Source organism: Bos indicus x Bos taurus, chromosome 15 (genome assembly GCF_003369695.1).
Source record: "Bos indicus x Bos taurus breed Angus x Brahman F1 hybrid chromosome 15, Bos_hybrid_MaternalHap_v2.0, whole genome shotgun sequence".
In the NCBI taxonomy this organism is placed as follows: domain Eukaryota; kingdom Metazoa; phylum Chordata; class Mammalia; order Artiodactyla; family Bovidae; genus Bos; species Bos indicus x Bos taurus.
In genome coordinates, this window is record NC_040090.1 from 66,283,170 (window position 1) to 66,308,602 (window position 25,433).

Below are 25,433 nucleotides of genomic sequence, written 5' to 3' on the forward strand. Positions count from 1 at the left end.
AAATGGTGATGCTGAATGAAAGCAATCAGTTGAGAGAGAGTACATAAATGATTTCATTTATATCAAATTATAGAAGGAAATGGCAACCCACTCCAGTGTTCTTGCCTGGAGAATCCCAGGGATGGGGGAGCCTGGTGGGCTTCCGTCTATGGGGTTGCACAGAGTTGGACACGACTGGAGCAACTTAGCAGCAGCAGCAGCATAGAAAATACAAACAAATCTAGAATGGCACAAAGCAGATCAGTAGTTATCTGGAGATGAGAGTTGGGGAAAGGGGGCAGGAAGGATACCAAGTACTTCAAGAACTTTGGGGGTGATGGATATATTCATTTCTTTTATTATAGTGATGGATTCACAAGTACATACTTTTCAAAACTCTTCAAATTGTAGAGCTTAAACACAATTTATTATTTATCACTTATGCTCAATAAGCTGTAAAAAATGTTAAAAGAACATGTTCAGGCAATCAGAAGATCTCCATGGAGTACTCCTTCATCTCCTGTGGTTGCAGGGTGAGCTGGAGGCAATCCAGGTGTGATTGAAAGGGTCACAAACAGTGCTTGCAATGTAATGAAAAAACTAAACAGGTCTTGTGCACTAAGCTAAGGGCATTATTGGAGAAGCGGGACCATGAGACCTCAATTCAGTTTAGTTCAGTTGCTCAGCCGTGTCTGACTCTGTGATCCCATGAATTGCAGCACGCCAGGCCTTCCTGTCCATCACCAACTCCCAGAGTTCATTCAACTCATGTCCATCGAGTCAGTGATGCCATCCAGTCATCTCATCCTCTGTCGTCCCCTTCTCCTCCTGCCCCCAATCCCTCCCAGCATTAGAGTCTTTTCCAAAGAGTCAACTCTTCATGTGAGGTGGCCAAAGTATTGGAGTTTCAGCTTTAGCATCATTCCTTTAAAGAACACCCAGGACTGATCTCCTTTAGAATGGACTGGTTGGATCTCCCTGCAGTCCAAGGGACTCTCAAGAGTCTTCTCCAACACCATAGTTCAAAAGCATCAATTCTTTGGCACTCAGCCTTCTTCACAGTCCAACTCTCACATCCATACATGACCACTGGAAAAACCATAGCCTTGACTAGACGGACCTTTGTTGGCAAAGTAACATCTCTGCTTTTGAATATGCTATCTAGGTTGGTCATAACTTTCCTTCCAAGGAGTAAGCGTCTTTTAATTTCATGGCTGCAATCACCATCTGCAGTGATTTTGGAGCCCAGAAAAATAAAGTCTGACACTGTTTCCACTGTTTCCCTGTCTATTTCCCATGAAGTGATGGGAATAAACTAAGATGCCATGATCTTAGTTTTCTGAATGTTGAGCTTTAAGCCAACTTTTTAACTCTCCTCTTATTTGGGCAGACATAGATAAGGCTTGAGAAGCTTGAGCCTTCAAACTCTCCTGTTGGTGAAGGAAACTCTTCCTCCGTGTTTTGAGGGAACAAGCCCTTTTCTGCATAAAGGCCTTTCAATGACTGTACCTGGCTCAGTTGCCTCACACACTTGTGCTGATTCTCCTTAGGATTCCCCCAGAACCAATTCCTCATTGCCTCCAGCCCACAATGAGACTTATATCTCAGGACAGTACAGAGAGGTATAAGGTCGACTCCAAGAGGAGCTAACTTATTTATTAACCAAAAGAGTTCTGAGGATTTACCAATCTGTGTTGACAGGAGCTCAGAAGGATGTGTGAAAGCGGATTCTATGGTGTTCAAGAGTTGATTGGGCTGAACTTATTGATATGACCACACTCACTTGAGATTAGCGATTTAATGTGTTGGCTTGAGTATCCAGAAATGGTGTTCAGGAAATTCCCTGGCTGTCCAGTGGTTAGGATTCCACACTTTAACCTCAGGGGGCACAGGTTGGATCCTTGGTTGGGGAACTAAGATCCCACAAACCATAGGGTGCAGCCAAAACAAACAAACACATAAAAAAAAATAACCAGAAATAGTGTTTACATTGGCATAACAAAGCCTGAACTCAGTCAAAGCTCTACAGTTAGAAAATGCCCGAACTTCTCGAGTACTCTGTAGAAAAGGACTTCGAAAAGAGGCTTGGGTAAAGCATATGTTTGTTCCTTTTATATGCAATCTGCTCAACCACCCACTAGCTGCAACCCAGGGGGTCCCAGAGGAAATGCTTTTCATCAAATCATTAGGAAATGAGGGGAGCAGCAGAATTCTTAATGAACTTGTGGTGGCCATTTCTTTATAGAGTGTGGGTGACAGTGGGGAAAGCTCCCCTGGAATTGGTTCCTGTAGTTCACTGGGAATAATGGAACTTTGAAGTGGTGGAAGTGACATAAATTGCAGCTAAGCTTCCTCCAGATGTGGTTTCTTTAATGGAACAAATCAACACTGTCCCTGGCATATGTTAGGCTGCTGTTGACTTAGCAAGTGTGTTCTTTCCCATCCCGATCAGTAAGCAAAGAGAGGAGTTTGCATTTAAATGGAAAGAACAGTGTGTCTTTACCTCTTACTCTCAGAGCTCTGTGCGCTTTCTTGCTCTTATCCCCAGGAGCATGCTACCTCAGTGCTCAAAGAACATCATGCCTGTCCTTTACACTGGTGACCTTATACTAATTGACCACGGTTAGGAGAAACTAACAACTCCCTAGATTAGGGGTCCCCATCCCCCACCGGGCCATAGATTGCCAGTGGTCCCCAGCCTGTTAGGAACCAGGTCCCACAGCAGGAGGTGAGTGGAGGGCGAGCTCCTGTCAGAGCAGTGGCAGCATTAAATTCTCAGAGGAGCACGAACCCTCCTGTGAACTGCACACGCAAGGGATCTAGGTTGCACACTACTTATGAAACTCTAATGCCTGATCATCTGAGGAAGAGCTGAGGTGGTGCCAAAAAGTCTGGGGACCGCTGCCCTGGATGACTTAATAGGACAAATACACACTACAGGGCGGGAGATAAACTTGGCCAAAAGTTAAGGGTCTGCCACATAGCTGAAGCTCACAGACATTTTGGGATATCCTTTCTAAAGTAAGAGACAAGATGCTATACCTTGCACCATCCACCTTGAAGACAAACACTCTCTAGATTTGGGAGATAAAATATGTCACATTTGGGCATGCGGCTCCAATGCGTATACTAGATAACTAATAAGGCTAGCAGGCACCAGTGAGACATGGTGTAAGAAAGAACACAGTAGCGGGTTCATAATGTGGGGCAAACTGCTCTACCCCTTGGGCTTCATAGCCCAGCAGTCCCAACAGTGTTGGAAATATCTCTGTGAAAGACTGTGTGGGGTCTCTAAAGCATCCTAATGGGAGGATCATAGCACAGACTTCTAGGGTTTAGGAGTAAGGTAGTGCCTTTCTCTGTCAAAAACTACTTGAAAAATTGTTCTGGGCTAGCTACTGGGCCCTAGTAGAGACTGGAAGCTTGTCAGTAGGATACCAAATGCTATGTTTAAGAACCGACGTGGATTTTATCTAATCCACTGAACTGTGAAACAGAGTATACAGCATCATTTCAGTATAAAGTAGATCCAGTATATATGAGAATGGGTCTGAAAGGTCCAGAAGCCCAAAGGAAGATATATAAGTAGGTGGCTCAGACTTCTTCAACACCTACTTATGCTACATTGGCTCCTCTTCATCGCCATACTTTTGGCTTCACCGGGAGTCAGTTGTGACGTGTTACCAGAGGGAGAGTATATTTGGTCTAATTCACCATGAATCTGCACAGGATGTTAGGAACATCCAAAAATAGACAGCCACTAGATTACAATCCCTCAGTTAGCCCAGAAAGTGGTCAAAGGATATTCACCCAATGAGCACAACTGAATGAAGCTACTCTTCATATATGAGTAGGGGGTAGAATCTTATTGACTATGAGCAGTAACTAAAAGTTTCTCAGTTGATTGGGGCCTTGAAAATAATTAAGTTGGAAAACAGTGATTAGGTCTAATTAGGTCTGCAGAGACAGATGCTAAGAATGGGCACTGAATATATTCATGTCCTTGTGACTGTCCTCCAAAGGGCCTAGATGAGGCATGGGTTTGGGTGGACTCCAGGAGCTGGTGATGGACATTGAGGCCTGGTGTGCTGCGGTTCATGGAGTCGCAAAGAGTCGGACACGACTGAGCGACTGAACTGAACTACAAACAAAACTAGTGGAGGTGATGGAATTCCAGCTGAGCTATTTCAAATCCTAAAACATGATGCTGTTAAAGTGCTACACTCAATATGCCAGCAAATTTGGAAAACTCAACAATGGCCTCAGGACTGAAAAAGTTCAGTTTTCATTCCATTCCAAAAGAAAGGCAATGCCAAAGAATGTTCAAAGTACCACATAATTGTGCTCATTTCACATGCTAGCAAGCTAGTGCTCAAAATCCTTCAAGCTAGGCTTTAGAAGTACATGAACCAAGAACTTCCAGGTGTACTAGCTGGATTTACAAAAGGCAGAGAAATGAGAGCAAATTGCCAACATCTATTGGATTATAGAAAAAACAAGGGAATTCCAGAAAAACATCTGCTTCATTGACTACACTAAAGCCTTTTACTGTATGGATCACAACAAAGTGGAAAATTCTTAAAAGAGCTAGGAATACCAGACCACCTTACCTGTCTCCTGAGAAACCTGTATGCAAAACAAGAAATAGCAGTTAGAACCTGACATGGAACAATGTACCGATTAAAAATGGAAAAAGCAGTATGTACGTCAAAGCTGTATATTGTTACTCTGCTTATTTAACTTCTGTGCAGAGTACATGATGTGAAATGCCAGGCTGGATGAATCACAAGTTGTATTAAGATTGCCAGGAGAAATATCAGCAATCTCAGATATGCAGATGATATCACTCTAATGGCAGAAAGCAAAGAGGGACTAAACAGCCTCTTGATGAGAGTGAAAGAGAATGAAAAAGGTGGCTTAAAACTCAACATTCAAAAACTAAGATCACGGCATCTGGTCCCATCACTTCATGGTAAATAAATGGGAAAAAGTGGAAACAGTGGCAGATTTTATTTTCTTGTGCTCCAAAATCATGGCAGATGGTGACTGCAGCCATGAAATTTAAAAATGCTTGCTCTTTGGAAGAAAAGCTATGACCAACCTAGACAGCATATTAAAAAGCAGAGACATTACTTTGCCAACAAAGTCAGTATAGCCAAAACTATGGTTTTTCCAGTAGTCATATATGAATGTGACAGTTGGACCTTAAAGAAGGCTGAGCACTAAAGAATTGATGCTTCTGAATTGTGGTGCTGGAGAAGACTCTTGAGAGTCCTTTGGACTACAAGGAGATCAAGCCAGTCAATCCTAAAGGAAATCAATCCTGAATATTCATTGGAAGAACTGATGCTGAAGCTCCAATGCCTTGGCCAGATAATGCAAAGAGCCAGCTCGTTGGAAAAGACATTGTTGCTGGGAAAGATTGAGGACAAGAGGAGAAGGGGGCAGAAGAGGATGAGATGGTTGGATGGCATCATTTGCTCAATGGACATGAGTCTAATCAAACTCTGGGAGATAGTGAAGGACAGGGAAATCTGGCATACTGCTGTTTGTGGGGTTGCAAAGAGTCAGACATAACTTAGCGACTGAACAACAGAAACAACTCAATGACTGCTCAAATTGTTCAGGCTACAGGGATGGAAGCTATACTTAGACTCATCAGATCAGATCATATCAGATCAGTCGCTCAGTTGTGTCCGACTCTTTGCGACTCCACAAATCGCAGCACACCAGGCCTCCCTGTCCATCACCAACTCCCGGAGTTCACTCAGACTCACGTCCATCGAGTCAGTGATGCCATCCAGCCATCTCATCCTCTGTCGTCCCCTTCTCCTCCTGTCCCCAATCCCTCCCAGCATCAGTCTTTACCAATGAGTCAACTCTTCGCATGAGGTGGCCAAAGTACTGGAGTTTCAGCTTTAGCATCATTCCTTCCAAAGAAATCCCAGGGCTGATCTCCTTCAGAATGGACTGGTTGGATCTCCTTGCAGTCCAAGGGACTCTCAAGAGTCTTGTCCAACACCACAGTTCAAAAGCATCAGTTCTTCAGTGTTCAGCCTTCTTCACAGTCCAACTTTCACATCCATACATGACCACAGGAAGAACCATAGCCTTGACTAGATGAACCTTTGTTGGCAAAGTAATGTCTCTGCTTTTGAATATGCTACCTAGGTTGGTCATAACTTTCCTTCCAAGGAGTAATCTTTTCTTCACTATGGCCATTCTGGCTCTATAGTCACAGCTGACTGTATAGCAAAAGTTATAGCTTTGCCCTCCATAATGGGATATGCTGGCTACCCAGTGGCGGGCTAATTATACTGGGCCCTTCCCATAATACAGGAGGAACCCTTCTGTCTTCAGAATGATAAACATTCATGTATAACATTCATGTATTTATAAACATAACATGTATTATATTTTATTTCTCTGCTCCATCACTCTGTCAGCCATACCATTCATTATGTTATGCCTATCCATCATCATTTTATTCCATACAACACAATCTACAACCAGGCGACCCATGTACAGCCAAGGAACTGTGGTCATGGGCTCAGAACAACAAAATACACTCATCATTACCTAGAAACAGCTGACTTTGACAGAATGGCAGTAAGACTTGCTGACAGTCAGCTATAGCACCAGCTAGGAGCCATCTAGTAATAAGCTAATACACATGAATAATAATTTCCTATTTTATTTATTCTTTTTTTTGTTTATTTATTCTCAAAACAGTCCTCATCCATAACTGAGCTCTGTATTTCTAATTATAAGGTCGTTTCCATCTCAAATTCAACAAGTCCAAAGCTCAGTTTCTTATGTTTCCCATCATAAAAGGGGATTCTTTTCAGTAGTACCCCCGGCCTCAGTTTATGACACTATCATTTACTTAGTCATCCAAGCCAGAAATGCGGATGTTGCCCTACATTTCTTACCTTTCATAAACTCCTGTAGGTAACCCATCGTTAGGTCTTATTAATTGTGCTTCCAAAATATCTCCCGAATCTGGCACTTCTCCCACTGCCAACTGGAGCATTTCATCATCCTCAACTCTACTCTACCCGGCAAGTCCTTCTAGTTGGTCCCTTTGTCGCTAATAGCTCCTCTGTTTATTTGTTTAGTTACTTCAGTTGTGTCCAACTCTTTGCGACCTCATGGACTGTAGCCCGCTGGGCTCCTCTCTATATAAATCTTGAGGTGATATTTCTAAAACTGATTAAATCACTTCCTTACCTGAAACCTATTTGGGGCTTCACATCACTTACATCCCACATGCTATTCCTTATCCCTGCTGCTGCTGCTGCTGCTGCTAAGTCGCTTCAGTCGTGTCCGACTCTGTGCAACCCCATAGATGGCAGCCCACCAGGATCCCCGCCCCTGGGACTCTCCAGGCAAGATCACTGGAGTGGGTTGCCATTTCCTTCTCCAGTGCATGAAAGAGAAAAGTGAAAGTGAAGTCGCTCAGTCGTGTCTGACTCCTAGAGACCCCATGGACCGCAGCCTATCAGGCTCCTCCATCCATGGGATTCTCCAGGCAAGAGCACGGGAGTGGGGTGCCATCGCCTTCTCCCATCATGATATTTAGACAAAGTTTAATTAAAAAATTTAAACATGAAATTTTTTAGTTTAGAAAGGAGGACATTTTAAGGGAATATATTGCAATACCACTTATAAAGTCAAATTTTATATTTTTTGTTTTCTTTTAAAACACCACCCTATAAAACAAGTTATGATTATTATAAAGCAGTCTTTATTTCTGATCACTATTATATTTGCAATTCTGTTTGTACTGGCTAGCTTGTTTTTATGATTGTTAGAGCCCACCTAATAGTGACTAATATTTAAAGAGTTCAAAACAGAATTTTATTATTGGAATAAATTTCTTAATTCTCTGTAAAACAAAGTATGAGAGCAAAAATAGATATCTGAATTGTCTATTATATTTTAAAAAAGGAATATTATCCAAGTTTCCAGATCTGATCTTAAGTGTTTGTATATGTGGAAAGGTAAAACATGGAGTAATTGATAAAAAATACATTCACCCCCAGTCTTCCAGCATTTTTTAATTTCTAAATGTATTTTTGTTATGACATGAGAATTAGTTAATAAATCTGGGCCAGTGGATACCATCATTCACTCATTCATTTAAAATACGTGCCTATTTGTTCAGGGAATAGAGGATAGAGTAGAAGATTGCAAGTTTTATGAAGGAATTTCACCTCTGTACATGATGCTTTGCAAACAGTTGGCACTCAATATTAAATGAATATTAAATGAATAACTGAACAAAGACCTATAGAAAAATTGTGAAATCATAGTTTATTATAACTTGTACTCTTACTAAACAATATAAATCAAGAGGTATGTTCCTGCTTCTATAAAATACATTAGTTCTTTAAAAATAAAATAAAATACATTAGTTCTTGTGGATTATTGGGGCTTCCCTGGTGGTTCAGAATGTAAATCATCTACCTGCAGTGCAGGAGATCTGGGTTCAACCCCTGGTTCAGGAAGATCCCCTGGAGAAGGAAATGGCAACCCATTCCCGTACTCTTGCCTGGAAAATCCCATGGATGGAGGAGCCTGCTAGGCTACGTCCACGGGGTCCGCAAAGAGTTGGACATGACTGAGCGACTTCACTTTCTTTCTTTCTCATTAATTATTATCCATTTAAAGGCTGACAAAGTGGAAGCTTCCTGAGTGCAGGGGCGTGTCTTGTCATTGTCTTATCTCTTGGCACAGGATTATGTAAGCTTTCTTTTATTGAATGCTTACTATGTGCTAGTCATTGTCCTAAATGTTTTACAGGGATTTACACTTCTAAACCTCTCAAGAAAGATAGGAGGAAGTAGTGGGGTTTTTTTTGAAGTATAGTTGATTTACAATACTGTATTAGTTTCAAGTGTACAACATAATGATTCAATATTTTTAAAGATTATACTCCACTTAATATTATTATAAAACACTGGCTATATTTTCTTGTGCTGTACAATATATCTATCCTTGTTGCTTATCTATTTTGTACATGGTAGTATGAACTCCCTCCTCCTTCTCTCTCACCAGTGGTAACCTGCTAGTTTGTTCTCTACATCTGTGGGTCTGTTTTTGTTTTACTACATATATTTAATTTGTTTTAGTTTTTAGATTAGCCATGTAACTTTGTAAAAGTTACTCTTCCGGGGTTTATTGCATTGCCTGTGAAACAAATGGGATAGTTATTTGGTCTCCAAGATCCTTTGACTCTGTAATTCTATACTTACTGAGAGGTGATTTTGAAATGAGGCTTCTCTAGTTAGTGTGGTTGATTAAGCTGCTTTGTTTTTTCCCAGATGATCCCATCACATACAACTTGGCTTAAATGTATTTAAATTAAATAGGATGAAAACTTTGTTTACAATATAAATAGTTTGACAGCAATAATGTATATTAATTGCATCCACTTGCAGTCACCTAATTCAAAGGATTTACATCACTCTTCCTTTCCTATATGTAGGTACTACGCAGGAAACCTGGAGGCTAAGTCAACAAATTATGAAACTGTAGGTTTAATTCAAACAGCAACAAAAGGCCTATTAAGAACTATTGAAGATGGTGGAATAGATTCTGTGATGGAATGGGAAGTGGATGAAGTGCTGAACTGGACAAACACACTCAACTTTGATGAGTAAATATATGTTGCTATTCTTGGGGAGCAAGGGCATACATCAGGTGTCGGGGCAGTCAATATTTTTCTAATATTTCTCACTTGGATCTTGGGGGCCACTAACATACTCTTAAAAACCCCTTGCATATTTATTATCTGTATAGAAAGAAAAGAAGAGGAAATGAGAGAGAAATATAAAAAGGTATGATCTGAAAATAGAAAAAAGAAAAATAGATTTAGGTGTTCTTTATTATCAGACTTTATTCTTATGCCTTAGTTTAACTCTGTCTTACTCTTACTTTGGGATACAGAAACCAAGCCAAGAACATGAAATTAATAATATAAAGAATTTCCTTAATCTGTATTCCCTAATCTTCCTGTGTGGGACATTAAAATATTGTAAAGTTTAAAAAAAAAAAAAAAAAAAAACCTTAAAAAAAAAAAAAGTTATTTTTTAGTGACATATTTTGGCCCTTGAAAAACATTTTTAGGATTTTTTTGTGTGATGGAAATTAAAAAATACTTCATGTAGCCATTAGGGCAAAGCAAATCAAAATTATAACTATAATTAAAAAGACATGGTAATCAGTATTAGCAAGAATTTGGAGAAATTGAAGTCCTTATATCTTTGTAGGAATGTACAATGGTGTAGCCATTTTGGAAAACAATCAGGAAGTTCCTCAAATGGTTCAAACTTGAGTTGCCATATAATCCAGCATTTCTACTCCTCAATATATACACAAGAGAAATGAAAACACATGTCCATAAAAACTTTACATGAATGTTCATAACATTGTTATTCATAATAGCCAAGAATTAGAAACAATCTGTTCATGAACTGATGATTAAAATGTGACATATCCAAATAATGAAATATTATTTGGCAATAAAAAGAAATGCTACAACTTTGATGAGCCTGCTGAGTGAAAGAAGTCAGTCACAAAGGAACACAGATTGTATGGCTCCATTTGTATTGAAATGTTCAGAACAGGCAAATTTATGGAGATAGAAAGTAGATTAGTGGTTGCCTAGGGCTTAGAGATTTGTGGGGATTGGGAAGTGGTGGCTAAGGGGTGTGAAGTTTCTTTTTGGAGTAATGAAATGTTCTAAAATCAATCATGGTGATGGATGCACAACTCTCTGAATACACTAAAAAGCCATTGAATTGTACACTTTAAATGGGCACATTTTATGGTATGTGAATTATATCTCAATAAAGCTTTAAAAATATTCAGTATTTACTCAGCTACAATAATGATGTGAATACTGTATGGATGAAGAATCAGAAAAAATAAAGATAGTGTAAGTAAAGAAATGTAAGACAAAGGAAGAAAGTCGGAAGAGGGAGATAAAAACATGAAATAGGAAAAACTAGGTTGACTGCCATTGAACAGGGAATTCCCAGGTGGCTCAGTGGTAAAGAATCCATCTGCCAATGCAGAAGATGCAGGAGACACCAGTTCTATCCCTGGGTCTGGAGGGAGGAGGAAATGGCTCCCAACCCAGTATTCTTGCCTGGAAAATCAATCCCGTAGACAAAGGAGCCTGGCAGACTACAGTCCATGGGGTTGCAAAGAGTCAGACATGACTGAGCAACTGAGCATGCACTCACACTATTGAACATAAACCAGAGAAAAAGAGGCCAGAAGAAGCAGAAAAGAAAACAACGAGAAAAGCCAAGAGGAAAGAAGAAAAAAGGGGAAGAATGACTAACAAAAAAAGAAAATGAGAAAATAAGAATATACGAGAAGGAAATGGCAACCCACTACAATATTCTTTCGCAGAGAATCCCATGGATCTCTGGTAGACTACAGTCCATGGAGTCTCAAAGAGTCGGACACAACTGAGCAACTAACACACATGCAAACACAGAAAAAATGATAATTATGGGAAAGATACCTTGAAAAATAAAAAGAAAACATGAGAAGGAATAAAGAGCTAATTATCCATAACGGATGTGCTAAAGTACTTTTTAATAAGTAGTACAAAGGTTTTATGACTCAATAACCCCATTATCTCATCCAGACATAGTACTGAGATTCCTTACAGACAGCACATTTGTGGTTTCTGGAGCACTGAATAAATACAAGTGGTAATAATGAGGCAAGAAATGACATCCAAGAATGAGATGTGATGCTGTGCTTTTTGCTTTCCTACGAAGGTAGAGAGAGAGGTAGGAGAGGTCCATTTTGATTGAATTTATAAGGGCAGGATAGAGAATTCTCTCAGGTAAACTTTTGAAGTCCTGTTCTGCTTTTCCTTTATACAGTTGACTAATTCAGCAAAGAGCCAGCAAGCTTCAGTGAAAGATTACAAATAATCCATATCTACTATCCTATATTGAAAAGAACGGATACATGTGTATGTGTGGCTGAGTCCCTACACCGTTCACCAGAAACTACCACAACATTGTTAATCAGCTATATCCCAATATAAAATAAAAGGTTTAAAGTTTGAAAAAAAAAAAAGAATAAAACCATTGAGTTCAAAGGAAAGAAAGAAAGAGACATCTCAGGCTACACAAGACTTTCCCCACTGTTATCCCTTAACACCCTTCACTGGTAGGTGAAGAAGTTTCCTAATGGCTTCCCACTGTGGAGAAAAGAATAAAAACAGACCAAACCAGGAAGACCTGAAGTGGTTTTCTGGTATCACGTACTGTATATGGAGTAGGGCAATCACATCTAGTTTTGATATGGTGACACTACTCTAATTTTCCATTGTAAAAAATGTAGATTACTGATGTTTCCAAATTATATACGTCTATCAGTTCAGTCTATGACTTGAGCATAATTTGGGACCAACTTGGAACTGTTAGAAAGCAAGTTTTTCTAATGAGCTCCGGACAACAGAAATTTCAAATGGAATCCAGCATGATTATTTGGGAATATTTCAGTAGTATTACAGACCACAGGGGCTTCCCTGATGGCTCAGATGGTAACTGTCTGCAGTGCAGGAGACCTGGGTTCGATCCCTGGGTCGGGAAGACCCCTGGAGGAGGAAATGGCTACCCACTCCAGTATTCTTGCCTGGAGAATTCCCTGGACAAAGGAGCCTGTTGAGCTATAGCCCATGGGGTTGTTAAGAGTTGGACATGACGGTGATTAACACTCTCACAGACCACAACTTACTGATTAGCTCAAGTAAGATCAAAATTTGCAAAGACTTTCCCCTAGCCAAGAGCAGACATTAGGTATAAATACCTTCTTCCCGGTGTATTTATGGTCTCCACAGTCTACTTTCCTCTTAGATCTTTGTAGTTCTCTAGATATTTGTAACTGGCTTGATAAAACCTTATTTGAAGAGAATTTCAAAGACTGAATTTTCTCTGAATTGGCAGCCACTAATTCCTTGGAGAGAATCTTTCAAAATCTCTAGACAGTTTTTGATAGTTGGACCATTAGAATGACATAAATGTGTTGAACACTGATACTGAGCCATACAAACCAGTTTCTTCCCAAAGGCTTTTGTGCTAGACCCTTTTTACGGCAGATGGATCTCTCCTGGAAAGAGACTGTGTACATCTCCAGACGAGCGGGGGCAACAAGAGCGATCGAGTGAAATACTATTATAATTTTGAAGAACGGAAAGGCCAACTTCACTCTTGGAATCAAGGACAGTGACGAGTACCCTCATAAATTCTGTAGTATCCAGAGGCACATTGCTGCAGGCACTTAGAATAAAAAGCAATGCCTGCACTGCCGATATTGAGTCACCTACAATATCACACAGTGGCCACTCTGCTTCTCATGGCATTCATCCCGCTGGATTTTCAGGGGCATATTTTCTAATGAGATAGATGTTTCTCTTCCAGAATCTTCATAGTTTTCAAACTGCAAGTGAAGTTTAACATAACACATTAAGTCATCAGCAGCTAGGCTTTCTTAAATAATTTTCTGATGTTCTATTTGGCGAGAGCTCTCAATGGGTAATGTCTATGTCTGAACTTGCCCCTTTGACTTCTAAGACAAGTGGTTATATTACCTCTCGGCTAGGGACTTTCCCCAGGCCATTAAGATGTTAAATTCTGTGATAGATCCCACATACACTTTACTTTGCTAATATCTTTTTTTTTTTAATAGCAACGAACACAGTTTATTAATAAGCTTTATTATTTACAAGAGGCAGATAGCTACAGGAGTCTGAAAGCCAGGAAAGAGCTTCATGCTGAAAACAGCCTTGGGATCATGACTTCAGAAGAAGTCAAAGTTACAGGAGAGAATGAAACTGCCAGGGAGAAGAGAGAAGGGGCTCAGATGTAACACGAGAAATCTCTGCTTGGCTAATATGAATGCAGACCTACTGTGTGCTTGCCAGTCACCTTCCTAATCTGTTTTCTACACTGGACTTTTAGGGAACGTTGTATCCTACTTCTTCAGTCCTCGTCTCCAGATGTTCTAAGTCTGGCTTGAAACTGATAAAATGAATCTTTACTGAAGACCATATGGAATGCTCACAAAATTAACTTGGAAATTCCTGTGCTAATTGCTCTCCATTAATTGGGTTCATTAAAAACTTCTGTCATTATAATTATATGATCACATTACAAAGCATTTTAAAATTTGAATTTTTTTTTCTCTACGCATGTACTTTTCTCTGGTCATAGTGTGCAATTTAGCTAGGTGTGTTTTTAATAACAGCTTTCTTATTGAGATACAACTCACCTAGCATCCAGTTCACCCATTCAAAGCAAACAGTTCAATGGTTTTAGTATATCTACAGAGTTGTGTAACTGTTGCCACAATCAATTTGAGAACATTTTCATCACCGCCGAAAGACATCCTATACCCATTAGCTGTCACTGCCTATTTCCCTTCAATCCTCCCTGCTTTAGAGATTTTCTGTCTCTCTCAATCTGCCTATTCTGGGCATTTCATATAAATGGATTAATTCAATATGTGGTCTTTTGTGTCTGGCTTCTTTCACTGAGCATAAAGTTTTCAAGGTTGCAGCATGTATCAGGATTTCAATTCTTTTTATGGCTGTATAACATTTAGCACTGTATCTATTAGAGTTAACATTGTATGGAAAGACCACATTTTGTTTATCCACTCATCAGATGATGGAGATTTGTTTTTTCCCCACCTTTTGGCTCTTGTGAATGGGGCTGTTATGAATGTTTGTGTCCAAGTATTTGAACACTTGTTTTCAATTCTTTTGGGTATATATCTAGGAGTGGAATTGCTGGGTCACATGGCACTTTTTGAGGAAGTGCCAGAATGCTTTCCAAAGTGGCTGAGTAATCAGCAATATAGGAGTGTTCAAATTTCTCCACAGTCTCACCAACCCTTGTTCAGTTCAGTTCAGTTGCTCAGTCATATCTGACTCTTTGCAACTCCATGGACTGCAGTACGCCAGGCTTCCCTGTCCATCACCAACTCCCAGAGCTTACTCAGACTTATGTCCACTGAGTCGGTGATGCCATCCAACCATCTTATCCTCTGTCATCGCCTTCTCCTCCCTCCTTCAATCTTTCCTAGCATCAGAGTCTTTTCCAATGAGTCAGTTCTTTGCATCATGTGGCCAAAGTATTGAAGCTTCAGCTTCAGCATCAGTTCTTCCAATATTCAGGACTGATTTCCTTTAGGATAGACATTTCTCCAAAGAAGACATACAGATGGCTAGCAAACACATGAAAAGATGCTCAACATCACTCATTATCAGAGAAATGCAAATCAAAACCACAATGAGGTACCATTTCACGCCAGTCAGAATGGCTGTGATCCAAAAGTCTACAAGCGATAAACTCTGGAGAGGGTGTGGAGAAAAGGGAACCCTCTTACACTGTTGGTGGGAATGCAAACTAGTACAGCCACAATGGAGAACAGTGTGGAGATTCCTTAAAAAACTGGAAATAGAACTGCCATACGACCCAGCAATCCCACTGCTGGGCATACACACCAAGGAAACCAGAATTGAAAGAGACATGTGTACCCCAGTGTTCATCGCAGCACTGTTTATAATAGCCAGGACATGGAAGCAACCTAGATGTCTATCAGCAGATGAATGGATAAGAAAGCTGTGGTACATATACACAATGGAATATTACTCAGCCATTAAAAAGAATACATTTGAATCAGTTCTAATGAGGTGAATGAAACTGGAGCCTATTATACAGAGTGAAGTAAGCCAGAAAGAAAAATACCAATACAATATACTAACGCATATATATGGAATTTAGAAAGATGGTAACGATAACCCTGTATGCGAGACAGCAAAAGAGACACAGATGTATAGAACATCTTTTGGACTCTGTGGGAGAGGGAGAGTGGGGATGATTTGGGAGAATGGCATTGAAACATGTATAATATCATATAAGAAACAAATTGCCAGTCCAGGTTCGATGCAGGATACAGGAAGCTTGGGGCTGGTGCACTGTGATGACCCAGAGGGAGGGTACGGGGAGGGAGGAGGGAGGGGGGTTCAGGATTGGGAACACATGTACACCTGTGGCGGATTCATGTTAATGTATGGCAAAACCAATACAATATTGTAAAATAATTAGCCTCTAATTAAAATAAATAAATTTAAATAAAAAATAAAAAAATAAAAGATGCTTGCTCCTTGGTAGAAAAGTTATGACCAACCTAGACAGCATATTAAAAAGCAGAGACATTACTTTACCAACAAAGGTCCATCTAGTCAAAGTTATGGTTTTTCCAGTAGTCATGTATAGATGTGAGAATTGGACCATAAAGAAAGCTGATTGCCAAAGAATTGAAGCTTTTGAACTGTGGTGTTGGAGAAGACTCTTGAGAGTCCCTTGGACAGCAAAGAGATCCAACCAGTCTATACTTTGCTAATATCTTAAAAAAAATCCAAAAATTTCTTAGAAAGAGAGATCAACTTTATGATATAAACAGCATGAAAATGATACAATCAAGTTGTTGCTTCTATTTGTAAAGATTTGATTTCTTATTGGTTACTACTATCATATTCCTTATGAGAAGTTCTTTTTAAAGAATTGAATAAATTCATATCTTGATCTCAGGTAAAGTAGGGTCAGTAATCACCCTTAAATATAGCATATGTTCGTGCCCCACACTGCCAGGGTTTGCTGCTGCTGCTGAAGCTAAGTCGCTTCAGTCGTGTCCGACTCTGTACAACCCCATAGACAGCAGCCCACCAGGCTCCCCCGTCCCTGGGATTCTCCAGGCAAGAACACTGGAGTGGGTTGCCATTTCCTTCTCCAATGCATGAAAGTGAAAAGCGAAAGTGAAGTCGCTCAGTCGTGTCTGACTCTGTGCAACCCCGTAGATGGCAGCCCACCAGGCTCCTCCGTCCATGGGACTTTCCAGGCAAGAGTACTGGAGTGGGGTGCCATTGCCTTCTCCACTGCCAGGGTTTAGCATATAGTTAATCAAAGGTCCTTTATCTTGGCTCCTTGAAGATGAAATAAAGATCTTTCAGTATACAAATCTAAGAAAGTATGGTGATGGATACCCCCTTCTCTTAGTGCTCCTGAGCAGCCACTGAAAGCACAAAGTCTGCCTAAATTTAAGGTTAAGCCAGATTGAACCATCAACTAAGAGATCCTGTTGTTGCTGTTCAGTCGCTAAGTCGTGTCTGACTCTGCAACCCCATGGACTGCAGCATACCAGGCTTTCCTGTCCTTCACCATCTCCCAGAGTCTGCTCAGATTCATTTCTATTAATTTGGTGATGCCATCCAACCGTCTCATCCTCTGTCACCCTCTTCTCCTTCTGCCCTCAGTCTTTCCCAGCATGAGGGTCTTTTCCAATGAGTTGGCTGTTTGCTTCAGGTGGCCAGAGTATTAGAGCTTCAGGTTCAGGGTCAGTCCTTCCAATGAGTATTTAAGATGATTTCCTTTAGGATTGACTGACTTGATCTCCTTGCAGTCCAAATGACTCTCAAGAGTCTTCTCCACCGTTTGAAAGCATCAATTCTTTGGCGCTCAGCATTCTTTACGGTCCAACTCTCACATTGGTACATGACTACCGGAAAAAAACCATAGCTTTGACAATACAGACTTTTATTAGCAAAGTGATGCCTCTGCTTTTTAATATGCTGTTATAGGTTTGTCATGGTTTTTCTTCCAAAGAGCAAGCATCTTTTAATTTCATGGCTGCAGTCACCATCTGCAGTGATTTTGGAGCCCAAGAAAATAAAGTCTGTCACTGTTTCCACTTTTCCCCATCTATTTGCTATGAAGGATTCCATGATTTTAGTTTTTGAATCTTAAGTTTTAAGGCAACTTTTTCACTCTCCTCTTTCACCCTCATCAAGACGCTCTTTAGTTCCTCTACTTTCTACCGTTAGGTGGTATCATCTACATATCTGAAGTTTCTTATATTTCTCCTGGAAATGATTCTAGCCTGGCACGTTGCATGATGTGCACTGCATAAGCAGAGTGACAATATACAGCCTTGATATATGTACTCCTTTCCCAATTTTGAACCAGTCTGTTGTTCTGTCAGTTCTAACTATTGCTTCTTGACCTACATAGAGGTTTCTCAGGAGACAAGTAAAGTGGTCTAGTATTCTCATCTCTTTAAGAATTTTCCACAGTTTGCTGTGATCCACACAGTCAAAGGCTTTAGCGTAGTCAATGAAGCAGCTGTTTTTTGGAATTTCCTTACTTTTTTTTTGAAAAAACATGAATGTTTTTGCAAACATTCATAATCCAATGAATGTTTGCAATTTGATCTCTGGTTCCTCTGCCTTTTCTAAATCCAGTTTATATATCTGGAAATTCTCAGTTCACATACTGCTGAAGATCCTGGAAGGGGTTTATACCACCTGCTATTATCTTGCATCTTTTCATTTAACAGTGACCCAGAGTATTGGAGAAGGAAATGGCAACCCATTCCAGTGTTCTTGCCTGGAGAATCCCAGGGGCGGGGGAACCTGGTGGGCTGCCGTCTATGGGGTCGCACAGAGTCGGACACGACTGAAGCGACTTAGCAGCAGCAGCAGCAACAGCAGCAACAGCAGCAGCAGAGTATTCCACTTGCCACCATAGAATTCTTGGAGCAAAAAGAGGCAGTAGTAACAAGAAGAGGATGACATTAGACACACTGCATGTGTGCTGAGTCACTTTAGTCATGTCTGACTCTTGTGACCCCGTGGACTGTAGCCCACCAGGCTCCTCTGTCCCTGGGATACTCCAGGCAAGAATGCTGGAGTGGGTTGCCATGCCCTCCCTCCACGGGATCTTCCCAACCCAGAGATCAAACCCGAGTCTCTTTCATCTCCTGCATTGGCAGGTGGGTTATTTACCACTAGTACCACCCGGAAGCCCTTAGACACAGTACTTAATTACAATTAAACACTGTTGCATAATTTATACCTTCACATAACAAAATATTCAGGAATACAATGTTAACAAGAGTAAAAGTAATTCAAGTAAAAATCAGCCTTTTCTGAATTACATGACAATTTCAGTCCTCCTCCTCCTTTCTCAAACACTTCTTTTTAGCACCTGCTGTGATCAACTTCTTACCTGATTTCTTGGGCATAGTCATAAGAAAGGAAGTTTGGGAAAGGGGGATACAGAGCCTAAAATGAGATGGAATAAGTCACAGGAAACCTGGCCCTTGGAGCTTTCCCTCAGCTCACCATACTTGTCCTTCCCTGTCCACCTCTTCTCAGGCTACTCTGGTCTCCATATGTCAGTCTCTGTTTAAGGAACTCAAGTGGCAGCTGCACATACCCTGCTTGAATATGATCTCGTGTTTACTGGACACAGCAAAGACAGCATCATTGCTCTAAGAAGATCATAAACCAAATGATTTAAATTTACATGTCAGAGACAGTAGGTCTGGCAATCCAGAACCAAGGATAAAGTTTTGTTGTTGAAGTTTTCCCATGACTTTCAAAAATTTTCCCTTCATACTTTGAATTTAGAAGTTAACCAACATCTTAGCTGTCACTCAGTTGAGGACATGATCTAGCAGAATGGAACAGTATAACATGAGGAGATGTGTGCTGGAGGGAGGCCAAAGGGCACCAATATGGTAGATGGTGGGCACCATTTTCATACCTCTTACAATTCCTTGTCCTAGGGGTTGCCTCAGGTGCATGAGAGCTACTTTGAGATGAGAAGTCAAGAAATTAAGCATTTGGACTAGTGAATTTATAATCATTAATCTATGGTTTCATAGAGAAAGTAGAATTTTAGAAGTAGTCTAAGTATGTACTAATGAACCACTTTATTATTTACTAATAAGTTGACTTAATTTAATGAATGCCTATATAATGTGCTTAGGTACATTGCCAACTGGAAGGAAATTGCTACAAGCAACTCTTCAGCTAACTTCAAAAGTAGGTGATTTTTTAGCAATAATGGGAAATTGTGTGTGTGTGTGTGTGTGTGCGTGGTTTGTTGCTCTGTCAAGTATGAATCTTTGTGACCCCAGGCCCATCAGGCTCCTCTGTCCATGGGATTTCTCAGGGAAGACTACTGGAGTGGGTTGCCATTTCCTTCTCCAATGGGAAATTCTTATAAACCAAAACAATACATTCCACACATGTACATATTTCGAAGTACCTTACAAACACTTCTGTACTCAGCACACTATACAGATAAATAAATTTACCAAGTCATTTTTGCCTTTATATATATAACTGTTATTTGGAAATAGAAGGAAATTTTACATTTTGTTTAGAGTTGGATAAAATTTTTATTTTCTAAAAAAATGAATCCTCTTTTAAAAATGTTGCATATCTCATGTTTCAGTAATAATTTTTAATGAGCAAATTTGACCTGGCAAAATACATGCTATTCCAGAAGTATGAGTACTTCTAACATAGCCAAAGCCTAGTTATAGTTTTTATATAATTTGAGTGCATGAGTTCTGTCCCTCTGTCAGCTGTGACTGGCAGTAAAACAAAGAGGCTTTAATTGTGGAATTCATGACTTCCTGGTTTTGATTTTTTGCTCTGTTGTTTCCTGGCTGTATAATCTCGGGCAAGTTACTAGCTTAGTTTCCTCATCTATAAAATGAAAATACCAATAGCACTTAACTCATGGATTGCTGTGAGGTCATGAGATAACACGTGTAAAGAGCTTATTATAGTGCCTGGTGCATAGTGTGCACTCGGTGGTGGTGGTGGAGTAGTCGCTAGGTTGTGTCCAGCTCTTGTGACTCCATGGACTGTAGCCCGCCAGGTTCCTCTGTCCTTGGGATTTCCCAGGCAAGAATACTGGAGTGGGTTGCCATTGCCTTCTCCAGGGGATCTTCCTGACCCAGGAATCGATCCCAAGTCTCCTGCATTGCACGTGGATTCTTTACCACTGAGCCACTAGGGAGGCCCTTAACCTATCTACTTATTTCCAGCTCGCTGGCACCACCACAGTCCAAGTTGCCATCGTTTTCTGTGGGCTTCTGCAACATCTCCAAATTTATTCTCCTCCAATCCATTCCCCATGCAACAGATAGTGATCTACAAATTTAAACCAGCATAATTAAAACAAAACTCTTATTTAACGAACTTTTCTTTAGCAACTACCATGTTTAAGTACTGTCTTCAGTTCAGTTCAGTTCACTCAGTCGTGTCCGACTCTTTGCGACCCCATGAATCGCAGCACGCCAGGCCTCCCTGTCCATCACCAACTCCTGGAGTTCACCCAGACTCACATCCATCGAGTCAGTGATGCCATCCAGCCATCTCATCCTCTGTTGTCCCCTTCTCCTCCTGCCCCCAATCCCTCCCAGCATCAGAGTCTTTTCCAATGAGTCAACTCTTCGCATGAGGTGGCCAAAGTACTGGAGTTTCAGCTTCAGCATCATTCCTTCCAATGAACACTCAGGGCTGATCTCCTTCAGAATGGACTGGTTGGATCTCCTTGCAGTCCAAGGGACTCTCAAGAGTCTTCTCCAACACCACAGTTCAAAAGCATCAATTCTTCAGCGCTCAGCTTTCTTCACAGTCCAACTCTCACATCCATACATGACCACAGGAAAAACCATAGCCTTGACTAGACGAACCTTTGTTGGCAGAGTAATGCCTCTGCTTTTGAATATGCTATCTAGGTTGGTCATAACGTAAAGTGCTTTATAAAATTGATTCATTTGATCTTCAGAACAACCCAATGAGACAGGTTCTATTATCCACATTTTAAAGAGATGCCAAGTTACTTGCTCAAGGTCACACAGTCCCTGTGAGGGCCAGGATTTGAACTGAGACTGGGTAGCTCTAGAAACCATACTCTCTAGACACCATAGTCTTAATGATGACTACCCCTGCTGCCATTTAGTTTTCCACTGCACTTGGAATAAAACCCTAACTTTATCATGGCACTCCGGCTCTGGTTTAGCTTTTCATCCTTAACACGTCCCACTCTCTCCCCCTCACTCACAACAACTTAGCATCACTGCAATCTTGCCTGGTCCTCAAGCACACTTTGTGGCTTCACTTCAGGGGCTTCATGCAGTTGATGGCCTTCTGGAGAACAGGTGTAGGCAACTATCTTTACTTGAAGGCAAGTTATCTGTTTTGTTTGCTACTGAATTCCCAGTGTGTAGAACACAGTAGAGTCTCAAAGGCAAATAAAAAAATATAAAAGAGTGACAAGTACAAAATGGAAGCAGAGAATATTATTTACTGGGCTAAAAGATTATTGTGGGAAAAAGAGAAAAGATATAACACTAATTGGAAGGAGCATAAGAGCATGTGAAAGCAGTTTTAAGTAATGGAGATCTGCATCAGAACAGAAGGCAGGTAATACATTGCAGATGCTGGCAGTAAAAAGGGGAGAGAGCATGTGCCACTTCTGCAAGAAGCAAGAGGAAATCAAAATTCAGAATTTGAAAAAACTTTAGCTCTAGGGACAGAAAAGGTTTTTCTTTGTAAATAAAGAATTGTTAGCTAATGGTTGATTGTGGAGCACTAACTAAATGCCTTACCTTCACCATCACACTTAGTTCTCACAAAGATAAGCCGAGGCATGTGCTATTATTATTCCTATCTTATAGATGAGGACATTGAGACAGAGGTTAAGTAACTTGCTTTAAATTACAGAGCTAGCAAAAAAAAAAAAAAAAAAATATATATATATATATATATATATATGGCTATCTAGTAGTAGATCAAACCTCAAACACAGATCCTACAGAGACTTTTAAAGATGGACAATGAAACATGGTCATGAAATGTAGAATGATCTCAGAAATACAGGATACAAAGATATCTGCTCTAAGAGTGGTGAGAAGGAATGTGGAATAGACCTTACCTGGCACACAGTAGCATATTGAATGAGCTATATCCTGTCACGTCTGGCATCTTTCTAAATGTTTGTCATTCCTCTCTAGGTTTCAGGTTTGAGAAAGCACAAGAAAAAATACATGACTATGAAGATACATTGGAAGAGGCAAAGGAAACACAAAAAGATACTTCATTTGAAACTATTTATGAAGAGCCTCATTTTACTAGACTAAAGCCTGATTCCACTTATAGAATATAATTATATAAAAGTATGTAATTATAAACTATAATTTCCTTTCTGAGCTATAACCCTTCAGCTCTGATTCCATCAGTTACAGTCAAGAGATAGTTTATTCTGGCTGGAATGACTTCTATATTCTTGACACAGACTCTAACCCAATTAAGTAAGGAAGATTAAACAGAAATAGAACACCAGACTGAATACAGTAGTCATGGAAAATGTAGAAATTAATCCTGTTATCCTGAGAAACTGAGAAACTGTAGTCTAACAATTACACTTAAATAAAAATATATTTAGGTGCAAAAAAAAACCCCTCAGTCAGACTGTTTTTCTTCTTCATGTAAAGCATTCATTATTTGTGCATTTCTATCGAGCAGAGCCCTTTTTTCATTAAAAAAGGAAAAAGGGCAGTGTAGCAAGTTCTCCTTTTATTAGAATCTGAAAGCCAGCTTCCCTGGTGGCTCAGATGGTAAAGAATCAGCCTGCAATGCAGGAGACCCAGGTTCGATGCCTGGATCAGGAAGATCCCCTGGAGAAGGGAATGGCTATGATTAGTCACCCGGTGTGTCCGACTCTTTTCAGCCTCATGGACTGCAGCCTGCCAGGCTCCTCTGTCCATGGGATTCTCCAGGCGAGAATACTAGAGTAGGTTGCCATGCCCTCCTCCAGAGGATCTTTCCAACCCAGGGAGCAAGCTCAGGTCTCCTGCATTGCAGGCAGATTCTTTACTGTCTGAGCCACCAAGGAAGCCCAAGAATAGTGGAGTGGGTAGCCTACCCCTTCTCCAGGGGAACTTCCTGTCCTAGGAATCAAACTTTGATCTCCTGCATTGCAGGCGGATTCTTTATCAGCTGAGCTACCCAGGAAGCCCCAATGTATATTTAAGGAAAACAAATTTGTTCATATAATTTACATATACATTCACCCATTTTGAGTATTCAGTTTGAGTTTTGACAAATGTATAAAGTTATGCAATTTCCACCACAATCAAGATACAATCCATTTTCATCACCCCTAAAATGTACATCTTTGTAGTCAATTCACCACCCCATGTCATGCCACAGAACATGACTGATCTTTCAATCACTACTATTCTGCCTTCTCTAAACTGTCACATAAATGGAATCATACTATATGTAGTCATTATTGGTCTTGTTTCTTTATGATTATGCTTTTGAAATTCAATCTTGTTGCTGCATATTTCAGTAGTTTCTTTCTTTTTTGACTACTGTTCCATTACATGGCTATATTACAATTTCTTTATCCATTCACAAGATTGATGGACATTTGGTTGTTTCCAGTTTTGGATCATTACTGAAATAATGGGGAGTGGAATTGCTAGGGCAAATAATAACTATAGGTTTAGTTATCTATTTATTTATTAATGTATACTTGCTTTACAATGTTTCAGGTATATATCAAGGTGATTCAGATATATATCAATATGTGTATATTTGTTCAGATTCTTTTCCATTATACTTATTACAAGATATTGAATATAGTTCCTTGTGCTATACAGTAGGTCGTTGTGTATTTTATATATAGTAGTGTGTATCTGTTAATCCAAAATTCCTAACTTATCCCTCCTCCCTTCCCCTTTGGTAAACGACTTTTTGTTTTCTAAATGAGTCTATTTCTGTTTTGTGGATAATTTCATTCATGTCATTTTAAATTCTACATATAAGTGATATATAGTGTTTGTCTTTCTGACTTATAACACTCAGTATGACAGTCTCTAGGTCCATCCATATTGCTGCAAATGGCATTATTTCATTCTTTTCTGTGGCTTGTATTCCATTGTATATATGTACCACATCTTCTTCTGTTGATGGACATTTAGGTTGCTTCCATGTCTTGGCTATTGTAAACAGTGCTGCAGTGAAGACTGGGGTGCATGTATCTTTGGGGGCCATGTTTTCCTTCAGATATATGCCCAGGAGTGGCACTGGTAGTTCTATATTTAGTTTTTTAAGGAATCTCCACAGTGTTCTCCATAGCGCCTGTACAATGTACATTCCTATCAGTGTACGAGGGTTGCCTTTTCTCCACACCCTCTCCAACATTTATTATTTGTAGATTATTGATGATGGCCATTCTGAGCAGTGTGAAGTGATACCTCATTGCAGTTTTAATTTGCATTTCTCTAATAATTAGTGATGTTGAGCATCTTTTCATATGCCTATTGGCCATCTTTATGTCTTCTTTGGAGAAATGCTTATGTAGGTCTTCTACGTATTGATTTTTTTATACTGAATGGTATAAATTGTATATTTTGGAAATTAACTCTTTATCACTTGCATTTGTTTGCAAACATCTTCTCCCGTTTTGTAGGCTGTCTTTTCACTTTATGATCTCCTTTGCTGTGAGAAAGCTCTTAACTTTAACTAGGTCTCATTTATGTGCTTG

At 40.0% G+C, this 25,433-nt stretch overlaps 1 protein-coding gene across 1 annotated transcript in view; it reads left to right on the top strand.

Annotated features, from left to right (window-relative positions):
* The window catches only part of C15H11orf65 (chromosome 15 C11orf65 homolog), an 89,871-nt gene extending 66,591 nt beyond the window's left edge, over nucleotides 1-23,280 (top strand). The window contains exons 6-8 of the mRNA XM_027563827.1: nucleotides 9,470-9,640; nucleotides 19,848-19,903; nucleotides 22,894-23,280. Of these exons, the coding sequence (XP_027419628.1) occupies nucleotides 9,470-9,640; nucleotides 19,848-19,903; nucleotides 22,894-23,045 (379 nt within the window). The 3' untranslated portion in view covers nucleotides 23,046-23,280. The remainder of the gene's footprint in view (nucleotides 1-9,469; nucleotides 9,641-19,847; nucleotides 19,904-22,893) is intronic.
* Nucleotides 23,281-25,433: the final 2,153 nt, after the last annotated feature.